This window comes from Ovis canadensis, chromosome 13 (assembly GCF_042477335.2).
Source record: "Ovis canadensis isolate MfBH-ARS-UI-01 breed Bighorn chromosome 13, ARS-UI_OviCan_v2, whole genome shotgun sequence".
Taxonomy (NCBI): Eukaryota; Metazoa; Chordata; class Mammalia; order Artiodactyla; family Bovidae; genus Ovis; species Ovis canadensis.
In genome coordinates, this window is record NC_091257.1 from 31369402 (window position 1) to 31394476 (window position 25075).

The window sequence follows — 25075 nt, forward strand, 5'->3', positions numbered from 1 at the left end:
TGTGCATGACATCTGTTCAGCGAAGAAATGAATGGATGGGTGGACTGATGAATGGAGACATACAGGCCATCAGGATTTGTGGTAACGATGAGGAGAAAATAAATCTGATTAGATACTGGACTCAATTAAGATGTCCATATTGTTCTGTCACTCATTTAATCTAGTGACTTAATGCGCATATAACAAAACTAGTAAGTAAAAAAAATTTTTTTACAAATATTATTTGAAACTAAAATTTATAGCACTTTAATATAAAAATTTGTCCTCCAGCATTTACCTTTGGAATCATCCTTGCTGGACTCTTTATTCTGACAACTTTTTTCATTATCTTTAAACAAGATGGCTGGAACAAAAGCTTTCAAATCAATGAGGTTCTCGTAAAAATTCCGAGCATCTTCATCTTCCCATATACCACCTTCTAAGTCATATTCTCCAGGTTTACCAGGTGTAAATATATCAATTCCAGGCCCATGCTCTACAGTAAAATAAATCACGGGGAATTAAAACCAATGAATCTTGAATGTTTCAATCAACAGATACCTCTTCAGTCAACAAGTCCTCTTGATTATGCATGTAACCATCTTTACCAGAAAATCACAAATTCTGTTTTAAGTAAAGCTCTAAACCAGGACAGATCAAAGGAAAGTGCAGGATAAACATGCTTTTCTCTCAAAGTTTTAAGCAACTGATATGAGATTAAGTAGCTATTTGATATATTAGGCCCATCTTCACAAAGCTTAAAACCAATGTAAGAAGTACATAAGCCTGGCAATTCCTAAACATCTAGCTTGAAGTCCCACCTCCCCCATGAAGCATTTTTTTAATACTCCCAACACTCTGTATGATTTTATCTCAATTATGTTCACAAGTTTATGGTTTATCTTACCATAAACCCTTAAGAAGCATCCCTCCTTTTGGTATTAAACTTGGTATAAGACAGACTGCCATAAATGGTCAACTGATAAATAACTAGAAAGGAAGGGAAACAATGATGAAGACATATATATACATTTCAGTAGAGAGTGGAAAACCATGTGTTTGTATACACACACAAGCTACATTTACATACAACTATAGATGTTTAAAATTCAGAACATTAAAAGCAATTTCCTACTTCATGATCACAAGACCATTCATGATTTTATCTGTTCTCACTGTACTTCTCTCCAAACTAGAATTATAAGAGAATGATAATGCAGATTAAAAATAGCCCTGAGAAAATTAGATTATTCATTAAAAGTCATTTAGGAAGAACAGGACAAAAACAATTAAGTACTGGCTCTCTAACTCATTACTTATATGCCTTACAAAAAACATATTTAAACTCAGGACACTAAACCAATGTAAGAGAAAAGACTAATAAATTTAATTTCTTTTTAACAAAAATGTAAATAAAAGCAGGGAATTTCCTGGTGATTCAGTGGTTAGGACTCCAAGCTTTCACTGCCAAGGGCTCAGGTTCAACCCCTGGTTGGGGAACTAAGATTCATAAGCTACGCTGTGTGGCAAAAAAAAAAAAAAAGAGAGAGCAAAGGACAAACTAGAAGCCAATACTGGCAATATTTATACAAAGGAATTAATATCCATAATATAAAGAGCTTCTGCAAATAAAGTCCAAAATCGCAATAGAAAAAAATGGATAAAGCCTCTGAACAGATAAGTCAAAGAGTATATCAAAAGATCCTAACCTCAGTACTAATCAGAATAATGCTAAATGAAACAAGCATTTATCACTTTGACCCATTAGATCATGTTTAAAAGATTGATATCACCAAAGTAGAAAAATTACCAAAGGTATAGAGATCAATCAATCAATCAATCAAATAAATGCAGAAGTGATATAAATGATATAATTAAGGCAAGGACATTAAAACAGTTATTACAACTGTATTTCATATTCTCAATAAGCTAGAAGATACACTAAGCATGTTGGAGACCATGGAAAACATAACTAGCTTCTAGATCTCTACATGAGACTATCAGACACCAGAAAAGGAAAAAAGAGTGAATTGGAAGATACAGCAATAGAAACTAAGCAACAGAAACTAACCAATACCAAACAGGGCGGAAAAAAAATACTAAAGCAGATAAGACAACTTCAAACGTAGTGGTATTTGAATTCCTATAGAAGGGGGGAGAGGAATAGAATACATATTTGAAGAAATAAGGTCAAAATTTGCTAAATTTGATAATTATAAGATTCAAGAAGCCCAACAAACCCCAAGCACAAGAAACATGAAGCAAACCACACCAAGTCATTATCATAATTAAGTTCTTTAAAGTCAATGATGATAATATTTTAAAACAACCAGAAAAAAAAATACACATTTTAAAAGAACAAAGACACAAATGATAGCAGCTTTCTCTCTGGAAACAATGAAAGACAGAAGACAGTGGAACAACATCTTTAAATACTGAAAGAAAAAAAAAAATCTCACCCTTAAATTCTGTACCAAGTAAAAATATCTTTTTAAAATGATGGCAGAATTTTGTTAATTTTGTTGCACAGCATTTACATCTATACTGTAATAGGTATTATAAGTAATCTACAGATGACTTAAAGTATATGGGAAGATGTGTGCAGGTGGCTCAGACGGTAAAGCGTCTGTCTACAATGCAGGAGACCTGGGTTGGGAAGATCCCCTGGAGAAGGAAATGTCAATCCACTCCAGTACTATTGCCTGGAAAATCCCATGGACAGAGGAGCCTGGCAGGCTGCAGTCTATGGGGTTGCAAAGAGTCGGACACGACTGAGCGACTTCACTTCACTATATGCAAACACTAAGCCATTTTAAATGAGGGACTCGAGCATCTTCAGAGGTTCTGGAACCAGCTCCCTGAAGATACCAAAGAAGGACTATAAATGTTTTCACAGTATACAATGGATATTTTCTTATTGAGGATGTAAAATACAAAATACTTTCCTGTATTACAAACAGATACTTTACAAATACTTCACTCTTAAGATTTTAAGTAAATAGGATTTTCAGATAGTTTTTAAATTAATGTGTTAACATTTATCAACTTACTTCTCAAATAGTTGGTATATTACAGTAATGTATTAGGAGCCCTACCTAAAAGGAAGTTTAAAACACCTTTGCAATAATGAGAACTCATTTTACAAAATGATAAGTTTATCTTATAAAACTGCAAGGTAGGTTTTAGTTCTAAGTAACAATTTATGATAATACACAATTCAAAACAACTAAATTTTAAAAAAAAACATAGAAATATTATTACTATCCCAAAGGTCCAACCCACCTCATTACCTACCTGAGAAATACAGTAAATCTTTATATAGTCCCAAATATAGTTTAAGACAAGCCCTGTTAGATACAATCTAAGAATACCTATTACAAAAGAACCTAAAGAAACCCATCATATCATTATGTTAGGCTTCACTGTTCTAACCACAAAGACTTTTCCATTCAGAGAAGCATTTTAAGTAGCTTTAGGTTTTTATTAGTTCTTAATACTACTTCATAAAAAAATTTTTAAAGGCATTTCAAAACATCTAATTTTAATAATATACATCTGAGAAGACTAGAGAGATAGAAGTGATTAATGCTTACTAAAAAAAAAAAATCACATTGTTTATTTTTAAGGATATCTTACCTTCTGGTGTTGGTTTATCTTGAGGAAGATCTGGCATATTTTCATCCAAAAGGTCTGCTAAGGATTGAGAATTTGCCAGTAGCTTTTGATAAGACATAGCAAATTCTTCATACTGTTTATGTCTATCTTCACTTAACTCCCCTTTAGAATGTAGAATACGCCTATAAACAAATGATGAAATAATCTGACAATCTTATCAAAACAGATGTGATCATCTACTATTATACTGGGAATGTTCCATAAAATCTGATTTTATCAAACAAGCTTATTAGCACAACCTTCTTTAATAACCTATGTTTATTACTTAACACTTTCAAGATGTATCTAAAAATCAAAACTTACATCATCAAATTCACCTTAACAAATTAATTTTTTAAGCAATTAAAATTTAACATTGGTTCTTCAAAAAATATGAAGTGTGATTAACAAGTATGCCTGCAGAAATAGAAAATTTAACAGTATGCCACTAATCAATTTTTAGTATCATGATAGTCATATACCCCAGACATACAAGTTGGTTTCCAAAAACAGGTTAGAGACTCAAGTACCTTTAAACTTTCACAATGATTTGATTCAAGATTATCTTGAAAAAGCCTGCATCTTCCCTACAGTGAATTCTCAATCTTACTATTCAAGCACTCTTTATTTAGTCATTTAACAAATATCACTGGAGCAACCCACTTAATCAAGGTCAGGCTACTCTGAGGAGCAGAGGACATAGTATTCTACCACTCTGCAACAGTTCACTAATAAACCACCCACAGTTATTAACAAAAATGTAAAACTAATGAAAAATTTTCAATTGTGCAGTCGAGTAAAAGTTTACTACATTAGCTTAGATGGTTGAAATGTCTATAGCTGGACTCAATTTTTCTACAACTAAATACACAGTAGTGTAAGACATGAAATTTATAAACCTTATTGCAAATACAATTTCAAAAAGTCAATTATAAATTATAAATTAAGTCATTTTCAAAAGTAATATATAAAAGAATTTTTATTCCTTGAGTTTTCTTCTGAACAGAGAAGAAAATGAGTTAGATGTATTTTTTTGTGTGCTGTCATTTTCTGAAAAGTTATAGAAAATGAAGTTTTCATGAAGAAAAAATCCTTGCCTACACTTACTTATTTATTTGGAACATTTCTAAACTTTCCCAACTTCCCTCATTCTTATCAACAGGAACTTTTGTTTCAATGCTACAACATTTAAAATATTAACATTTTCTATTTTTAGGAATATCAGGTCCCATTTACAAATACAAGATAGATCAAATACAAAAAACAATTACAATTCATTACATTCAATCCTTTTTTCCCCAACACCTGGCCTAGGAGATCTAAACTGAGATTTTTTTCACTCATTTCCTTATTATTTAAATACACACTAGACAATATCATTTTACAAACAGATTAGTAAAATGCCAAGACAGTTTAACCATAATAATCCAGGCTAAACAGTATTCCTCTAATAACACTGTCATTAAAGAACAATTTTTATCTTCAAATATTTATTTCAGACTAACTTTCCTTTCATTAAGCTTTACGAATTTTTTTAGATTAAAGCAATAACCCAAGCATTTAAAACTATTCAAGCCATGATGAGCTTGGTAGAACTTTTAATTAGAAGTCACATTATTTTTCAAGTTAAAAAAGCCATTAAAATTAAATGATTTGAATAAATAATACTCAAATGCAGGCTACTCTAAAATGTTCTACAACTATTAGGAGAAATATTAATAAAAACTTTAAAAGTTTATTCAGAAGCAAATTATGTTAAAAGAGATATAAGTTCCAAGGAATTTCAAAACCTCTAATGACAACTAAGATTCAAAATTGTTTCAGTGCTTAAAACAAAATTGAAAAATATCTCAAAATACCATAATGTGGAACTTTACTTCTCTAATAATTTGGGATTCTGATCATATGAAGAAAACACATCCAGTTTAGGTTATACAATATTCACTAAAGATTTATGACATACAAGCTGTACCAAGATGGTGCCTATTCCCGTATCAACCTCACTTTGAAACTTTTGCCTGGACTTTGCATTCAGTCAATTAAATGACTGAATTCTATGAGGGGTCCCAATGTGTGCATTCAGTTCCTATCCAGTCCTCGTGCACGCGCGTGCACACAATCACGTCTCTCTGCAACTCCATGGACTGTAGCCTGCCCGGCTCCTCTGTCCACAGAATTTTCCAGGCAAGAATACTGAAGTGGGTTGCCATTTCCTTCTCCAGGGGATCTTGCCGAGCCAGGGATGGAACCCACACTTCTTGCATCTCCTGCATTGGCAAAGGGATTCTCTTCTAGTCCTCCTGCAACCAGTTAAAACTCTGAAGCTTCGGAGATACTCCTCGCTCTCCTCAAAACCTCAATTCCATGATTAAACTTTTAATAGTACTAATTTACTTAACTACTTAATTCATACATGTTTCGGTTACTATCTAATAAGAACAGCCCTAAAGGGCAGGCAGCTTAGACTTTGGTTGATTTTCTAATAGAACCTTATACTGTACAGTCAGAAAGCTGTATAGGACAACAATGAAAAGGCATTAGAAGAGATCCATTATATACAAAACATACATAGTCATATGTATTTTCCTTGGCCATTTATTTAAAATATATTTTCTTTATATCTAATTTCACAGCATGTAGTAAGACTACAGACTTCAAGCAGACAAAGAAGCCATCGCAGGTGCCTGAAAATTCAAAATTCCTCATCATTTAGAAGTTCTAATGAAATTTAAATGAAACAATTTCTAATGAATGTACTATATAAGTCAGTTCTTGTAAGTTCATGAAGTCCACAGGAAAAGTTTTTCAGTTTGATTAAATTTTAGAAGGCCTGTATGAGGGATCTACACATACATAGCACATCTGACCAGAGTACATTTTCTGTACATCAGTGCACATCTCACCAAAATTTCTTATGTGAATTCCAATTCCATGAAATATAACACTAAGCAAAATCAAGCTGAAAATATGGTTCATCATGTATCATTTTAATTACAATCTTTTCAGAAGCACACCATTATAGAAAGTTGCACTGAAACCGTTCTTTTGAGGCTGTCATAAATCAGAGGTCAGCAAACTTTCTGCAAAGGGACAAATAATAATTTTAAGCTTTGCAGACCATATGGTCTTTGCTGCAATTACTCAAGTCTGATAGCATAGCACAAAAGCAGCACAGCCAATATGTAAACAAATGAGTGTGACTATGTTCCAGTAAAACTTTATGCACACTGAAATTTGAACATCGTGTAATTACTAATCTGGCCTGAAAGCCATAGTTTGCCAATCCTTGTCATAACTGGAGATAACCAAGTACCACTGTTAAATATATTATAAACAAGTTCATTCCCTCTCCTGGTTTCATTGCATGATAGGGAGGAACTGGTACTATTTTAAAGATATGAAAAGCAAGCAATAAAAACAAAATTAATTCCAAGTCTTATTCACTATAAAAAAAAGAAAGTAGATGTCTTGCACCTAAAATATGAGTTATCACTATCTAGGAGTACCTCTAAGGTACATCAATCCTTGATTTCTGGAGTGTTTTTTATATTATATTTAACATTAATTTAATATTATAAATCTGACTATCTCAAATAGTCCATTCTGGAATTAAGCAATATATCTCATAAGGAAAGCCACATATGCCTCAAAAAATTCTTATATTGAGTCATTCATTTTTTTCCATTTAAAAAATTTTTATTGTTATTGCCTGGCCTTCATGCTACTTCTTTTATTTTGTACACTGTGTATTCTGTTGTTTTATAGTTTTTAAAAATGAATTTTTAAAAATAAGCTATGAAAATTTAAGAAATTTAACATACACATTTTGAGAATCATAAAAAGGCACAAAGAGAAATTCTCATTTGAAAAACTTTCTGAAGACTTGAGCAGGCAATATACTATGAACAGTGAACTAACATTTATTGACACTTACAACGTGCCAGGTACTGTTATAAATGCCTTTACACATATGCACTCACAAAGGCATCATGCGCACGCACCTCGAGATACAGTGCTACAGGCATCCCATTTTACAGAAGAGAAACCCAAAGCAGAGATGTGAGGGAACTTGCCCAAAGTCACAGAGGGAGTGAATGACAAATCTAAAACTTGAACCCAAGCAGTCTGGCTCCAAAATTCACTCTCTTAACTCCTGGATTACACTGCCTCTCAAATTATCCACTTGGTACCATATATTGAATTAGGATGTCTCTCAAATGCATATATCAAAGGCAAGTCTTCCCAAACCAAGGTGCTGGTTTTATATTCTCTTTTGGGTCCTTCTTTTATTTGGATTTGACTTTATAAGTTCTGAGTAGCTAATGGGTTTATTAGATACCTTAAACAAAATGCAGATGAAGATGAATACTATGGAAGATGTGAAAAAGAATGAAGAGAGAGGAAAGAAACTGATTCTGTCATTTGCTATCAAAGTCACACTGGGCAAGGTCTTTAATAACTAAATCTGATCTATCACCTTCAAAATACAGGTATTTCTTTCAAGGGTACTGTGAGGATCAACTGAGATTATATACCTGATGCATTAAAGTAAAACAGTATTTTCATGGGGGGAAAAAAAAAAAAAAAGCCAGAGTCCACTGTAGCGAAGGCAAGAACTTAAAGTTTGATTTTTTTAATCTTCTATCAGCCAAAGTAAAAGAGAAAAAAAAATCTTGAATACAGAAAATCTATTTTAGCTTTGTCCTTAACCACTCATGTAAAATAACACAGAACACATGGCCGAATCTTGACAAAATAACCATGAAGCAGACCGATGGAAAACCACTAGGTTTCACTTTTCATCTTTACTGCTCTGTCAAATTCTCATGAGAACTTGAATTTTCTTGTGGTTTCACTTTAGAATTTGGTTATGCATGTTGAACAATCTTACATGAAGAGAGTAGAGCAACAGTTAAGCATAACTGTCCCCGAAGATTTATTAATCAGCTAATATCAAAATCATTGACTCAGAATTAGAAAATATCTAGAAGGATATTTTGAAGTTGAATAATTTTGAAGTTGGTTATGAATGTTGTACAATCTTACATTAAGAGCAAAGAGCAACTATTAAGCATAACTGTACCCAGTGATTAATCAACTATATCAACGTCACTGACTCAATCAGAAAATATCTAGGAGGTAACCATTTTGAAACATTTATAAAATTGCTAAAGCCTCTGTAAATATAATGCACAGTGATATATAACATTTTAATAGTGCTTAATACTTGCTGTTCAGTCGCTAAGTCATGTCCGACTCTTTGCGACCCCGTGGACTTCATTTAATAAACAATCTTCCTGTAAAGGCAAGGTACAACTTAACCGGAAAGAATATGAAAGGTAAAAGCAACACCACTGAATGTCAGGTTAATGTATTTTCAGGTTTCAACACTGTTAAAGTAATGCCTAATGAATTTCCATTAATAAAAGACACCTCTCTGGTTACATTAACAAGGGAAAAGCCTACATTTGTTTCCTTCCCAAACTTTAAATCAAATCATTTACTGCTGTTGAACTGAGTATGCAATCATGAAGGTCATAATTCACCGGTACTGAAAAGAGAAATGTGCTCTCATTCCCACCAATAAAGAAGAAAAAAAAGAAATTAAGACACTTCAGAATTATTGAAGTATTCTGACTTAACATCTGAATTCATTTCACTATACTGCAAGAAATTGACTGTTACATAATTAAGTTATATCCAATAAAATTAAATCATTTATTCAACCAATTTTTATTAAGTGCCAAAAAAATACTAGGTTATATTACCTCAGTGAGAATAAAATCTCAAAAGTACAAAGCATTTTGAGTATAAAGTAACAGCACTGAAAATAATAAAAAATAACACTTGGCAAGAAGTAAAACTATTAATTCTAGACTGGAAAATACTATTAGATGATATTTTAAATGTGCAAATATTAACTCTTCAGATCAATTACTTAACCAAAATGCATTTAAAAATAAGATTTTGTACTTAACAAGTACAAAAAGCTTGTAAGTTCACATTTACTAGAATTCACCCAACCCTAGGATCAATTTTATTGCTCGCTAACAACCGTAAATCCTCAGGGGCTTGTAACTAATACATATCAGCATAGCTAACAGAAAAGAACAGCTGAGACTCAACAAGTCTCATTCAGTCATGCCTTCATTCATCCACTACAGTGTTAAGAAAACACGAGAGATTTTATTACTCTATTTTTTAATTGGTTAAATAAAATTTTAAGTATAGACTTCAATGAGTACAGACTAACACTTCACAACCCCTAAGCACCATGCCATCTCCCAAATTAACCAGAATGACCAAGAGCATTTACAATCCATAAACTGAAAACAGGCTATTTCACTTTTTAAAAAACCATCATTAAAGACAATGAATAAAGGCTTAAAGTAGTTTAACTACATGAGTCTTAAATACTCACTAGCTTGGTACATAGATTTTTAGCATTATCACACCTAAGAGAAACCTTACTGAGAAAAATGACCATCTGTGATTTATTCCTATGATAAGAGAAAAACTTCAAAACATCTACTGGATAATGATTGGCAGAAAGAAACTTCTGGAAACTGGCCATTTTAACTGTAACATACCCTCTTAGAAGTAAGGAGACTAATATTAGGCCAAGTAGGGACTCTGCATTAATCCAATTCGTATCTTTGCTCATTCAGGCACTTAAATCCTCACTTACAAAGGCTCTTCAAACTGAAGCTATCCTAAGGCATGAGTGACTTACTCAGCTGTATGCCAATTGTTTTCTACACTGTGATTAAGGTTCTCACATTCTCCAAATAATTACATATAATTAGACAGTTCCTCTGATAAAATAACTGCTCCCAGGCTAAGGTCAATTTACATTTAGTAAATAGCCTCCTCTCATAACCAACCATAGGTCAATAGCTCTGTATTAACATGAAGAAGTTTCTAAGAAAAGGCCATGAAGCTGTGGTCTCAACACTGTATCCTGGTTCAAAATTTTCTTCTGTGACTTTAATCAGGAACAAAAACAGGTCTGCTTATCTAATCTAAATGTGACCAGTGGATAAGTATAATTAATAATATATACATCATTGAGAATTCCCTGGCAGGCCAGCGGTTAGGACTCAAGTGCTTTCAATGCCATGGGCCATCGTTTCAATTCCTGGTCAGAGAACTAAGACGCCAGAAGCCATGTGGCATGGGAAAAAAAAAAAAATACACACACACACACCATCAATTATCATTAGGCTAACATAATATGCCAGAAGTACCTAAAGTTTAAGAGTTAAGTCTGTATCAGGAATAAAAAATTATGTCTATAGTTCAAAGTGAAGAACTGGCTCAGCAGCACGTCATCTGAGAAATTTGTCTTTAGGTGTAACAAAAAGTCAAAAGACTGCAGCTATAAAAACTGTAGGCCACAGGCAGATACTGCTGCTGCTGCTAAGTCGCTTCAGTCGTGTCCGACTCTGTGCGACCCCATAGACGGCAGCCCACCAGGCTCCCCCATCCCTGGGATTCTCCAGGCAAGAACACTGGAGTGGGCTGCCATTTCCTTCTCCAGTGCATGAAAGTGAAAAATGAAAGTGAAGTCACTCAGTCATGCCCCAGTCTTAGCGACCCCATGGACTGCAGCCTACCAGGTTTCTCCGTCCATGGGATTTTCCAGGCAAGAGTATTGGAGTGGGTTGCCATTGCCTTCTCCGACAGGCAGATAAGAGGCATCAAAAACAAACATCCAAAGTGTCTGAAAATCAGGCAGCAAATTGAGGGAACCAGAGATACTCAGCCTGGAGAAGATCAAAGGGAAACATCTTGGCAGTCTGCAAATATTTTGAGACATCATGGTGTAAAAGAAGAGACACGTCCCATGCCAATGCTTCTCAAATTATCTGTCGTAAAGGAATAATTTTCTTTCCAATCACTGCACGGCTATAAAATATGACAATATCATGGCAATGAAAAACTGCTATCAAAATGTCTTAATGTATTGTCTCAGTTTCTCTACTTAATTCACAGGCAACAGGTAAACAGTTCATGGAACCCCACTCTGAGTAGCTTTATTCTGTCTGTACCAGAAAAAAACAAGTAAATCAAAGGGAACCATTTTATGGGGAGTTAAATTTCAGCTTAAATTCCCAGCAAACAGGCTAGGAATAGGTGTGTCCAACAGTGGAATGGCTCAGAGCACTAAGCTCAAGAAGTTTCCAAAATAATTTATGTCAGATAATCTATAAAATAGATTTCATTTTGCATTGGAAGTATGACTAGATTAAATCATTATAGACTCTGCCCTAAAAGCTTCTGTGAGGCCAATCAAAAACACAAAATGTAGAAAGGATACATTTATATGTATGGCTGAGTCTCTTTGCTGTCCACCTGAAACTATCAAAACACTGTTAATTGGCTATACTCCAACACAAAATATGAAGTTTAATTAAAAAAAAAAAAACCTTAGAAAGTAGCCAAAAAAAAATCAAAGACCATACTTTCAAAATCACCTGCGACATATTAGGTAAAACATATGTGAAAAGGAAAAAGACTGTAAAAATGACTATGTAAATTGTAACTAAGAAAGCTAATATATGTGAAAATTATTAATAGAGGACCACTACTTTCTTTTTTAACCCATTACTGGCTATAGAAGTACCTTCTGAAGTTGGCTCTTCAAAGTTTAAAACAGTCCTCGCTATTCAAAAGCACAAAATGAGGATTGTTTTATGAAACATTAAGGAACACCACTGCCATCTTAAATTCTCATCTCTGAGTGAGCTTCAGCCACCACAGATTTATCCATATAGCCTCTGCTCCAATCTTATCTCTTACCTAAGCGAACAACTCACTATTGCAATCTTTTGTGGCTAAGTTAAGTACCTTCTAGAGGTAACTACGTAAACCAGTCCTCCCCAACTACAGGCTTATAAGAGTAAGTGTTCTCCCCACACAGGAACTTTAAAATAGGTGCAGAGTATTCAGCCAAAGGCTAACGCTTGTACCTCCTTTCTGCACACCCTCAGCCCTGCTCCACATACACACCTCCATACTGATCTAATATCCACCAACTACATCAACTTCTAGCCTTTTGATGCCTTCTAGGTGCAGATAATACACAGCAGTCTACAGTATCTTGTAACAATCAAGGGTGGCCTAAATCAGGGATCTTCACCACAGGCACACACATCATTCCTTTAGAATTTTGAATGGATGTCCCCAGGAGAAAAGACTCCTGTAAATGCACTTTATAGTTGCATTTAAAGAATTTTTTCACAGCTACTTTGGTACACTATTTTCCACATTTCTGATCTAAAATATCACTCATGAATGACTTATTCTCTTGAAAAGAGCGAGTATCAATGGTGACGTCAATAAACTAACATACAAAACAAAAGCAAACCTGCTGTAGAAAAGAAACAGTGAAAGACACAAAAAAATAATAACAGATAAGTTAAAGTGATAGAAAAAGAAAACTTATCCCTCAATGTTAAGGAGATTTTTAAATCACAGTAAAAATCCACAATGTAAAAATCATCATATACTTGCCGAATTTCTTTTTTTTAAATCAGAAACAAAATCTATCAAAAACTCACATTTAAACATGAGTATTTAGACTGTTATTACCCTGTGAAATTTTCCTGGAATGTTAAGAAATCACCTGCAATAAGCCCTTTTCCACACGTTCTTTCAGTGGCATGAAGACTTTACATTTTTTAAAGTATGAGCTCCAAAATAAATTCTCAATTCTGAGAAACGTTTGAAAATCACCTGTTTTGTCTCTCAGTATTCTGTAGCTCCCTGTGGTCCCTTTTCAGATGTTTGGTCAAAGACGTAAAGTATTCTTTTAAAAGATTCTGGAAAGGTTGCTGTTTCTCTGGACTAATTATCTCACTAGGAGGAAAACTCAAATTAAACTTCTCTGCAGCACTCTTTACTTTCCTTGGTACAAGTCCAGCAATATCATCTCCACAATGTCGACAAAAACTAATCACCACAGAAACATGAGTATGGGATTCCCGATCAGCATTAATAATATTTTTTAGCTGTTCATAGATTAAGGAAAGACCTTCCTTGTCAGTGAAAATCCCAACTATTGTCAATTCTGCAATGAAACGCAAATCAGTTCTTAACTTGGTAATGTTAGGTGTTTTCTCTTCTTTCCTGGCTTCAAAATGTTTTTTCCAAACCTGAAGAAGTGATGGGGCAAAGTCGGCGTAGCGCTGGTGAAAGAGCGAGCATAAGTGCACAGCACAATTCACGTCAGATATTTTTAGCTTTGCTTCCACAATAGAAGCGACAGCCTCTGCAATGTATTTGCTTAAATTTAGGCCATTAAAATCATGGGACAAGGAGTCTCTCTGTTGTTCTGTAATAGTTTTTAGCTTCTTGACAAAAGCGGTATTTTTCTTCAAACTTGAGTCTAGTCGGCTAAAGAAATTTTCCTCTGGTCGGTTGTCTGGAGCATTTTGGTTTTTGCTACGAAGTTCTTTCCTTAGCTGATGTCGTTCCCAAGCTTCCTGATGAAGCTGAAGGGATTCCTCTTTCTCTCTATATAACAAACAAATAAACAAACAAGTAAGATACCTTGTACATTTTGAAGCGTAACTGATGATTCCCATAAGAGTGAAAGCCAATGAAAAATTAGAAAAGCAACAAAATCCAAGAGGAACAAGAGATGCAAAAGGCCCTTTCACCACTTTAAAGACATCTGATTAATGACAAGATAATGAGAAGTCATTCTACTGATAACACCAAAAGTGGTAGAGTGGAGCATTTTAAATAACTAGATTAAAAACCATTCTGCCAACTGGCACGCTAAATGAATATAACTATTTACTTGTCAATTGTAACTCAATAAAGCTGAAAAAATAAATGGATAAAACACAGGATTCTTAATACAAAAAAACAAAGTAATATGTTTGGGAAAATATAAAGCCTAAACCAAATAAAAGCACTGGGCAAAAGGGAAAAAGTCCACAAAAAAAATAGTTAAAGAACAAAATTAGAAAATACATTAAAATGCTTTGAGTTAGGTGCCACTTTTCCATACTTCAGCATTAAATAAACCTTTCTTAATAAAAGTACCTTTCTTAATAAAAGTTTAGGCCTTAAAATTCAAGTATAATTAAAAGCTCATTTAGGAACCAGAAAAACTATAGGATAAAAGCACTTTATATAAAAGGTTATCAGACTCAAGTTTATCCTGAGAAGATTTAAAATCAAATCTAGTTATGTTTCCACTAGAAAGATGGGACATGTTTAAACTGCAGAAGTAGTAAAATAACCCAGGCAGGAGTAGGAGAATGAGGACAATCTGAGGTTTCTAAGACACCAAAATACGTAACTTTAAAATATAAATTTCTAATAAAACAGATTTTCATCTTTCTAAGATAACCAACCCTGAGTTACTCTATAATTCTACGATTTTTCCACTAATAGCTACAATATGCTAACAAAGAGTTACATCTATCTCTGAGAACAGGGATATGAATCTCGTAGAAGCCTCCCAGCCACACAAAAACAAGATCAGCAGTGAAAGTACTCGTTAAGAGAGTATAACTCATTACTTCCATGCATTCAACAACTCAATGATCATCTTTATTAAAAATACTTTGATATATATATAATGAATATATACACACACACAATGAAAATATTTATACTTACCTATCTATATATTTACAGGTGAAATAATGTGATGCTTTAGAATACTCAAGAAAAAAAAAGTAATTGCAGATGCTGGGTAGATGGGAAGGGATACTAATTTATTCCATTCTATCTTTTACATGCTTTAATTTTTCCAAATAAAAAGTTCGCATTTTGGTTACCATTGTTTTTTTAAGCTCTTTGTATCGGAAGGGTGAGAGAACAAAAGTTACAGTGAAATGAAATATCCTTCCAAATTATTTTACGTAAAATAGAAAATAAGCAAGAAATTCTCAAGAATCATAGTTCTGAATATTCTAAAACTATTGCTATTGCTTTTCAGACCTAAGACTCCAGTTCCTCATTAAAAACAGAGGTACTAAAGAACTTTGGTAAGTAGGTAACTGAGCTGTTCAAGAAACTCATAAAAATCCCTATTTGCAAACAGCTTTTTAAATTACATATATGAAGGGAAGAGCCCATGCACTATTGGATTAGGTCTCATGCACTATTCATCAACTGTCATTTCTGCTACATCCTGGTAGTCTTCCTAAGAGGACTACCTCATTTTTCACCAGTTCATTATATCACTTGCACAGATTTACAAGGTTACAAATAAATTTTGATAAAGATAAAAAAGGGAAGCATTTTGGAATTATACTTAAAGACAATGGTTTTAAGGTCAGCCTAACCTAGGTTCAAATCCCAGCTGCTCTACCATTTACTGTGACCTCAGGCAAGTCATTTAATCTTTTAAAGCTTCATTTTATTAATCCACAAAACAATAAGCTTACTTCATTAGGACTGCCTTAAAGACAGGTACTGATACAACTGTAGAGTTTGGCATATAAGAAACTCAACAGCAGCCATTAAGAATTGAAGATTTTCGGGAATTCCCTGGCAGTCCAATAGTTAGGACTTTCACCACCAGGGCCCAGGTTCAATCCCTGGTCATGGAAATATCCTGCCAGCCACACAGCATGGCCAAAAAAGAAAGATTTTCAACTTAGAGAGATTACATACTATACCATGAAAAAAATTTTCTAAAAAGCACAAACAGCTCAAATTGCCCCACACCTCAAAAAAATACTTATTAAAGGTTACTATTATTTAATTTCAAGAGTTAAAGCAATGTAAGCATGCCTGTAGTCAGTGAAACTAACAGAACAAGTAAACTGAGATACTCTCAATTCTCAAGCAACTGTACCTTGCAAATTTTATTTCAAATAATCATTGTTTTTCTAAAACATTTCAATCTTCCTATTTCTACACATCAGTAGTTAGAATAAATATTCTTACTTCAACTGGGCAGCCTCTTCTTCCTGCTGACGTTTCACCTGTTCTTCTTGCTTCTTTCTCTCTTCTTCTTCATGTTTCTTTTTTTCTTCTTCCTCTTTTTTCTTTAATTCCTCCTCTGCCTTCACCTTTTCTTCTTCTTTTTTCTTGCGTTCTTTGTCTTCTTTTTTTCTTTTATCTTCTTCCAGTTTCTTCTTCTTATCTTCAGGGACCTTAATAACCTCCTTCTTGGCAGTAAGCTTGATCTCCTCTTTTGGTTTCTCCCTGCTGCTCACAGGCCGCCTTTCACTGCAGTCTTTTTCCTTGCTGTTTAGTAAAGATTCTTTTTCTTCCATACTTGCTGGCTTTTTACGCTCAGCTGGCATTATGTTACCCAAGACAATCTGCAAGAGTAGAAGAATGTCAGCATTATAATCGCAGTGACTTTTTTTTTTAAGTAATGTGACACTACTTTGTTAAGTGGAATATATTAATGCAACTTGGCAACTGTGAGAGATTAAATAAAATGCATACAAAACAAATACTATTTCAGTGATAAAATAAATCACTGATCATATTCCAGATTCTATCATTATTATTATGCTTATGTCTAAGCACTTTTTTCTTTTTACTTTTTAGTCAGAAAATAGTCTCCACAAGTAGAGAGCACAATATAACGAACCTCCATGTACCCATTACATTCAACCACTATCAACTTCACAGCTGATATTAAATGACATATCATTTAATCATAAATACTTCAGTACTATCTGAGAACATTCTCAACCAGTTTCACCCACCATACTTCACAACCATTAAGAAATGGTGGTGACACTACATCATACAATATTCAATTACAAGTATTTAAGCGGGAGCATAAACGAGCTCTTACCTTCTACAAAGCAACTAATAAAATGGACAAGACTAATAAATTTCATCTCACTGCTCTAACTGTATCAAACACAAAAACTGCTATCTATCCCAAACTAGACTAGACCTTTCAACTCTTTATTAGTAGTCAAAATTAGTCTATAAACATCATGATTACTATAAATAAGACATAAATGAAGTATTCTGTTCTATACTTGACAATACAAGAGCCACCAGGCCAGGGTTTCCCAGCCTCAAGAGTACTGACGTCGTGGGCAAGAGTTCTCTGGTGGGAGGAGGAAAGGCTACAGTGTGCATTGCACAAAGTATAAACCAAGCATCCCTGCCTTCTACACAGTAGAGGCCAGGAGTATTGCCCCAGTTTTAAAAAAACAAAAACTACTCAGATATCACCAAATTTCCCCTGGGGGCAAAATCACTACCAGCTGAAAACCACCACACTAGCCACACATGGCTACTTACACTATAAATTAATTAAACAGAATCTGAAATTCAGTTCTCCATCATTATCCATAATCCAACTGCTCAACTCCACATGCTGCTAGTGGGTACAACATCAGACAGTGCAGATATAGAGCATTTTCATCATTATAGAAAGTTCTATTGGAGAGCACTGGTGTGTAGTACAGGCTCCATACAGCTAACTGGAATAAACTCTGTAACAAAAAATGTATTCTCCAGCAAAATTCATGATTTTCTTTTCTAAAAATACGTGTCTACTTAGAGCTTAGTGTTCTCATGTCTTTTCTTTTATGGACAATACTTCATGTTTTAATTCCTAAATCATTTGAAAGTTATACACAAGAAAATCAAAATACTTTTCACTTAAGAAGTATAGAATTACTTAAACTACCTAGGGTTTTTTAAGCTAAACACAGTGCTCAAGTATTTTCAATATATGTTTTAAATTACATCAATAAAAACTATGTTAGCAAACAAAACATTTGCAGTAATATTTTATAAACACAAAGCATTTATTTCAGCCCTCTAATAAAATATTACCACAGAAAGACAATCTAAGCCAACTGAAGCACTTTCAGTGATTTTTGGAGGCACATGTCATAGTCTGTATCTTATCTCAGCCACCTCTTCCTTCCCCTTTTCTGTTTTACTCTTATTCTCCTCCACTTCCATGTTCTATGCATTTTTTGGGCAATGACACCCAAAGGCTTCAGATAACCCTACTTGTAGAACTTGAACAAAAAATGGCTGTTAATCCTGTTTAAACAATCATTAAAATATATAAGAGCATAACTACTTATTTATGTGGCAAGACAGTGTTAATATTTATATTACCTGGGAAATGTAGTATCAACTTCTCATGCAGTTTCAATTAAATACCCACCACTGCCCTAAAGTAACTGGCTGCCCTAATGCAAGCAAACTTTCAAGAGCGAATACTAATAGCTACTAGCTACTTCTCACAAAGTAAACATTTTACATACATTATCTCATTTAATAATAAAATCTTCATGAGATAAGTATTATTTTTCCTATTTAATAAATGAGTATAAAGAGACCTGACCAAGTAAGTTGACCAAGGCTTCTACAGCTAGTGACAGAGCTGAACCAAAGTTATTAAGAATCCTGAAGAGGGTGCAGCTAGAAAACCTGACAAGAGATTCTGACTACACAAATCAGGACATCTCTCAGAGTAGAAAGAGTCCCTGATAGTGCTTAAGCAGTTTCTACATTGTTTTAACTTTCAGCCTATTCTAGCTAAAAGATATGGGGACAGCTAATTCCCAGGTAATCAGGTAAACTTACTTAGGAATATCTGTAATTATATGCAAAAAAATAGTAAGTTTTATATAGAATTTGTACTTTCTGATGCGAAGCTGCAACAAGCAACACTTCGGCTAATACGAGAAAGAACAGTTCTCAAAATATAAAAAAGAATGGTACCAAATTTTATATCTCATTTATGAAGACAAAATTAGACACTAAGTTCTGTTAAAACATTAAGAAACGTACTTGGAATCTGACAAACTTATAAAGGATCATCATTTATCATTTAACAGTCCCTCAAACTTTTGTGATTTTCCACAGTACTCATATATTCAACAGACTTTTAAATGCCTTCTATATCAAACTGCAGAAGTCTTTCATGAATTAGATTCTGCTCTAGAGCATGGCAAAACAGATTTTCAACAAGACCCTCAAGTCTTGGCAGTGGTATCTTCTTTGAACCATTTCATCCTTATATTACAGACACATACCCAAAGAACACCTGGAACTAAATTTAAGTGAACAAAAATATGATGAAAAATTTAAGGTTCATGTAAAGGTAGCAATGCACTATGAGAAATAATATGAGCTTTAAAGTCAGTCAGACTTTTAAGTCTGCAAACTTTACAACCTGCTGGCTATGGAAACAGGGCAATGTAACTTCTCTGAGTCTATTCATCCATAAGATGGAGATACTGCTACCTCTCTTACAGGCGTCTTAAACTTCTCTAAGTCTAGAAGAGAGCATGAGAGAGCCATTCAACAAATGCTTATTCTCTTTCACAGAGAAAACTGAAGAGTTAAGCCTAAAATAAGAATTTTTTAGAGTTAGGAGTACTAGATTTTAACTACTCCAATTCTCAATTTTTACACTGAGTGAACTGCCCAAGATTACACAACTAGCTTAGTGACTGGGTTGAGACTGTGTCCAGTGCTCTTTCCCCCTATATACCCTAAGACTTAAAAAGTCAAGTAGGGACTTCCCTGGTGATTCAGTGGCTAAGACCCTGGGGGCTAGGATTGGATCCCTAGTCAGGAAACTAGATTCTAAATATTCCAACTAAAGATCCCTAAAGATCCCACATGGTGCAGCTAAAGATCCTGCATGTCCCAAGTAAGACCTGGTGCAACCAAATAAATATTTTTTAAAAGCCAAGTAAAAAACACAAACTACAGAATTCAGATTAAGTATGTATTTGTATCACATCAAATTTCAAATATGAAACTGAGCATTAAATTATATTGGGAAATGCTAATTGCATTTCAAATTTTAATAAACTCATGCTTTAATATTCTACCTCAAGTCTTCCAAATAAAAACTAGAACTTTTAAATAGAGTCTGTAAGATAAAAATTAGTGATCTTTTAATTGGAATATGATTAGCTCCTACAAGCTAATCATTCACACAGTCCTTAAAAGGAACCGGCGCTTTAAAACCACCTTTCTAGCTCCCAAAATAGTGTCCTGGCCCTTGGGCTGTATATTTTATTTGGTTTTCTAAATATACTCTGAACTTCCAGAAGAAAGAAAAACTACTTTACTAGTAAAACAGGTACTTTCAATGGTCTGTTGGGAGAGTGCAGAGAAAGGGGTGTTTCCCTTTAAAGCTATTTCTCCACAAAGTACCATATGGGTTATGTACGAAATCACAATGAGACTGCTCTGAAAATGCTCCAGAGTGAAAGAATGATGTTTAATCTTTTCATTTTGTGTTATTCATTTAAAATGGTCTAAGGGCAGAACAGCACAAGGGCATTACCTCCCAGTCTCTGACTTTAAAGAACGTCCTCAGGAAAAAGAACTCATTCAAAGTTTTTACAAATTCCACCAGAGTTCAAAAATGGTTTTCTTGATGAGTCGTACAGTTTTTCTAAACACTTAATAACTCTGCTAAAGGGGAAAAGTGAGGGAGAGTTTTTCCTCAGGTCTGATGCATCACTGCGTGCAAGTCCTAAAAGAGCAAGAGAGCCAACGGTCCGGTCCAGACTGTCCCCTCAAGCTTATAAGCTGGCTCTGCTCCGCCAAAAAACACCCCGCGATCGCCTCTTTAGTTCAACAGGAGGACCGGGAAGCCCGGGATGAAGGCAAAGTGAAGAATCCTCAGCTCATGGGACTAAAAAAGTCCACCCAGGAATGCCTGCCCACCACTCTCGGATCCACCGAACCCGGTCCCCTGCACCCTCTTCTCCCACAACCCCCTGCTCCCGCTCCACACGCCTCAGCTCCGCTCGCTTCCTCGCCACAACTCCCCTTCCCACGGGGTCCACGGTCACCTTCGCGGACCGTCCCTGCCCCAGCCCTAACTTCGCACCCCACACTCCCTCACCGCCGGAGCCCCACACGCTCCGGCCGGTCTCCCGGCTCCACATCCTCCCACACACACACCCACCCTCCCCATTTCCTCGCTCTCGCTTCCCTCCCGGCTCCCAAAGAGCTCTCCCCAGCCTCCCCTCGCTCTCCTCCACACCCCAAACCTCTTCACCCCGCCACGGCGGGCTCCCCGCCTCCGGCCCCGAGGCCCACCCCAGGCATATAGGGCAGGCACCCCCTCGACAGCCTCTCCTGCCTCCCTCCCGCGTTGAAGGGAGCCTCCTGAGGAGAGGGGTCTGAGGAGAACGACGCCGGACCCGCGGTCCGTCTCCTGCTCGCCGTCCCCGGAGCGCTGGGGTGCCGAGTCGCCTCACGGGTCCCCGGGGGAGTAGGAGTCCAGGCCGGTGCCCCCCAACCCCGCTCCCTCCTGGTCGTTGGGGCGAAGGGGTAGGAGGTTCCCCGGGACTTACCTCGAGCCTGTTGTCAACATTAGCCCCGGGTTTCCCAGCACCAACTCCAGCGCTCGGGCTCTCCCCTCCCCTCCCCCCACCTAGCTCGCAGCCAAGGGCCCGCCTTCCCTCACCTCCCCCTCCTCCCTCCGCCCGCCGGCCCTCCCGTCCGCCACTCACCAGCGCGGCCAGGCTGCGAGTGGGGGCGGGGCGGAGGACGGCGGAAAGGAAGCAGCTGTCCGCACTATTGCCAGGTCGAAAACAGTCCGGGCTTTCCTTCCGTCGGCATTCCCTCGCTCTTAGCTTAGCCCCGGGGCGAAGGATCGAGAGTGAATGCTCAGAGAGGTGCCACACACAGAACGGCGGCTTCAAGCTGCCCAACTCAAGGAGAGGAGCTAATTTTTCAGACAGGCAATTCGCAGGGCAGCCATAACCTGCACCTCCAGCCAGGGCCTCAGCGGAGGGGAGGAGTTTTCAGAGGCCCGGAGGCAGGAAGTGGATTGGTCGCCAGGAAAGGGAAAGCGCCTGAATTGGAGGTGCGCAAGCGCAGGCGCTGGGGGAGGGAGATCGGAGGGGGAAAGCGAGAATGGAGAGGGGCGGAGCTAACAGGAGGTGAGGAAGGGCGGTGGAGGAGTAGACGAATTACGGAGCGCCATTAAGGACAAATTTAGCCACGTGTTTCTCAGAGGCTTTTCCTGGAGTGTATTTAAGGAGTCTAAGAAGGGAGAGTTTGATTGGACTAATTCGTGGGGTGAGGTTTAGGATTTAGGAAGCTGAAAGCTGGAGAAGCTAATATGTACGGTGAGGAAGGTACAGGTTGGTAAGGGACGGATCTAGATTTAACAAAGTCCCGTAGGGGAACTTCCAGAAGCAGTTTTAGCTGTTCAATCTGTAAGTACCCCACGGCTGAAGAAGGATCAAGGCTTTTTTCATACAGGTCTTAGAAAGTACCCTGTTGTAGCCAGCAAGTTTTTTACAGTAGCATCATATCCGCGAATTACTGAATGAAATCACCAGGTTAAAAAATTGGACAGTGTTGCCATTTCTTCTAAATGTGGAACCAAGTCAGTTTTTTTTTAATGGCTCAGCTTATCTAAAGTTATTTTCTCTTAAATTGATGAATTCGTGCATCAGGCCTCTGATTCTTATCGAAAAAGTGTGAGATTTGCCAACAGAATCTGTCTGGGTGTTAAGTACTACCGGCTTTGGCTGGTCAGGAACGAAGGTGCAGAACTGGTCTTCATTCTTTTTTTTTCGTGCGGTGCTTCTCCCACAAAATAAGCTACTAGCCACCTCAAATCCTTGACGCATGTCTAAGTTCACTTGTGTTCAACTTTTGTACATTTGTCTCAATTTACTGGTTTTACTTACCTTTTTTCAAATTGTGTATTTGATTTACAATCATATAAGATTCAGGTGTACAACATAGATTCACAATTTTTATTTATAGTGATTCACAATATTGGCTATATTCCCGAGCTGTATAATATATCCTTGTAACTCATTTATTGTACATAAAATTAATACCTTTTAACCTCTACCTCTGTTTCCCCTTCCCCTGCCAGCTCTCTGTTGGTAACCATGGATTTGTTCTCTGTATCTGAGTCTGTTTCTTTTCTATTTACTAGTTTCTTTTCTTTTTTAGATACCACACGTGAGTGATAATCTACAGTATTTGTACTTCTCTCTCTGACTTCCTTCACTAAGCACAAAAGGCTTCAAGTTCATCGTGTTGTTGCAAATGGCAAAGTTTCCTTCTTTTTTACGCTTGAGTGTGTATGTGTGTCATCATCTTTATCCATTCATCTGTTGGTGGACACGGGTTGCTTACACTTAGACCATTTATTCTTAGCACATAAGTTACTCTTCCAAACTGAGTGTTGATGCTTCTTGTACTTAAAAAAACCCTACCGATAGGCCCACCCTTTAAAGGACAGTGAAAAAGAAAGACAGACAAATACTGCTTTTATATCATTGATGAGCCATTATGAGAGAACTGTCCTAAAACACCAGTCCACCAAGTTCTCCTTGAAGTTTTTTGTATTTTGTCTGATTACCTTGAGAAGATTCACCTGTGCCGTTGATCAGTAAATCTTCTCAATCCTTTGCCTGTCATCAGGTGTTAAAAAGAAACCGTGTGAGTACAGGGATCAAAAAAGAGAGCATTTGCTATTTTACATTTGTTATTTTAATAATTAGAATAATGCTATAGGTAAGTATTCTGAATTTTATAGAAACTGAATCACAAAAGATTAATTTATTGAAGATCAAAAAAACTAGTAAATATATTCTCTACTATCATACTGAACTTTTTTTTTTTTTCATACTGAACTCAACTGCAGAAAACCAAGCTCTTTTTGCTATATCCCACTGCCTTAATGCACATTTTTACATAGACTGAAAATGCTGCCAATCGTTTTGTTTCCAGAGGAGTATGTCAAGCAAACCACCAAAAGCCCTCTGATATGGGGATGTCATTGAATCTTACCTTCAGGGAATACATTGCTCTGAAGAAGCCATCATTTTTGCATTGTGATGACTCAAATTTCACTATTTCTTGAAGCTAAATTATATTAAGTTTTTAAGTGTTTAAGTATTTCAGAAAATTCTCAAAAATGTCCATTCTTTTTCCTGCTTCACTTGACAGAACTATACCATGTGAAAAAAACAGGGCAATTCCCTGGTGGTCTAGTTAAGACTGCACTTTCTCGATCAGGTTCAGTCCCTGGTCGGGGAACTAAGATCCCGCATGCTGTGCTGTGTGGCCAATAAATGCACACATACATAAAGTCAAAAGAAAAAATGAGATCAAAGAAAATGTGATAAGAAGGTCCAGGACTAAGCCCTGAAAAACTTCCAAATATAGAGATTAAGTCCCTAAAAAGGAGACAGTGCAGAGAGGGGAAAGCTGGAGTGAATAGCTTTGTAAAAGCCTAGAAAAGAAGTGGCTAACTGTCTCAAATGTTAATGAGAGAACAGGTAACATTAGGCAGGAAAGAACCCATTGGATTGACACTGGGGCTCAACACTGAGTTTTTCGGAACCAGATCAGCGAAGCAGTGGGCATGGATTGGAATAGTTGACTAAATTTGGTCACAAAGAATGGGATACAACTGAGCCACTGAGCTGAACTGAAATTGGAGATGAAAAAAGTGAAGACAAGTATTTGAGGC

The 25075-nt window shown here is 36.2% G+C and overlaps 1 protein-coding gene across 1 annotated transcript in view; it reads right to left on the bottom strand.

Annotated features, from left to right (window-relative positions):
• UPF2 (UPF2 regulator of nonsense mediated mRNA decay) overlaps positions 1-21996 on the bottom strand; it is a 94500-nt gene extending 72504 nt beyond the window's left edge. The window contains exons 1-5 of the mRNA XM_069547246.1: positions 21924-21996; positions 16549-16928; positions 13372-14151; positions 3616-3776; positions 278-475 (exon numbers count right to left, since the gene is read on the bottom strand). Coding sequence (XP_069403347.1) covers positions 278-475; positions 3616-3776; positions 13372-14151; positions 16549-16910 — 1501 coding nt within the window. The 5' untranslated portion in view covers positions 16911-16928; positions 21924-21996. The remainder of the gene's footprint in view (positions 1-277; positions 476-3615; positions 3777-13371; positions 14152-16548; positions 16929-21923) is intronic.
• Positions 21997-25075: the final 3079 nt, after the last annotated feature.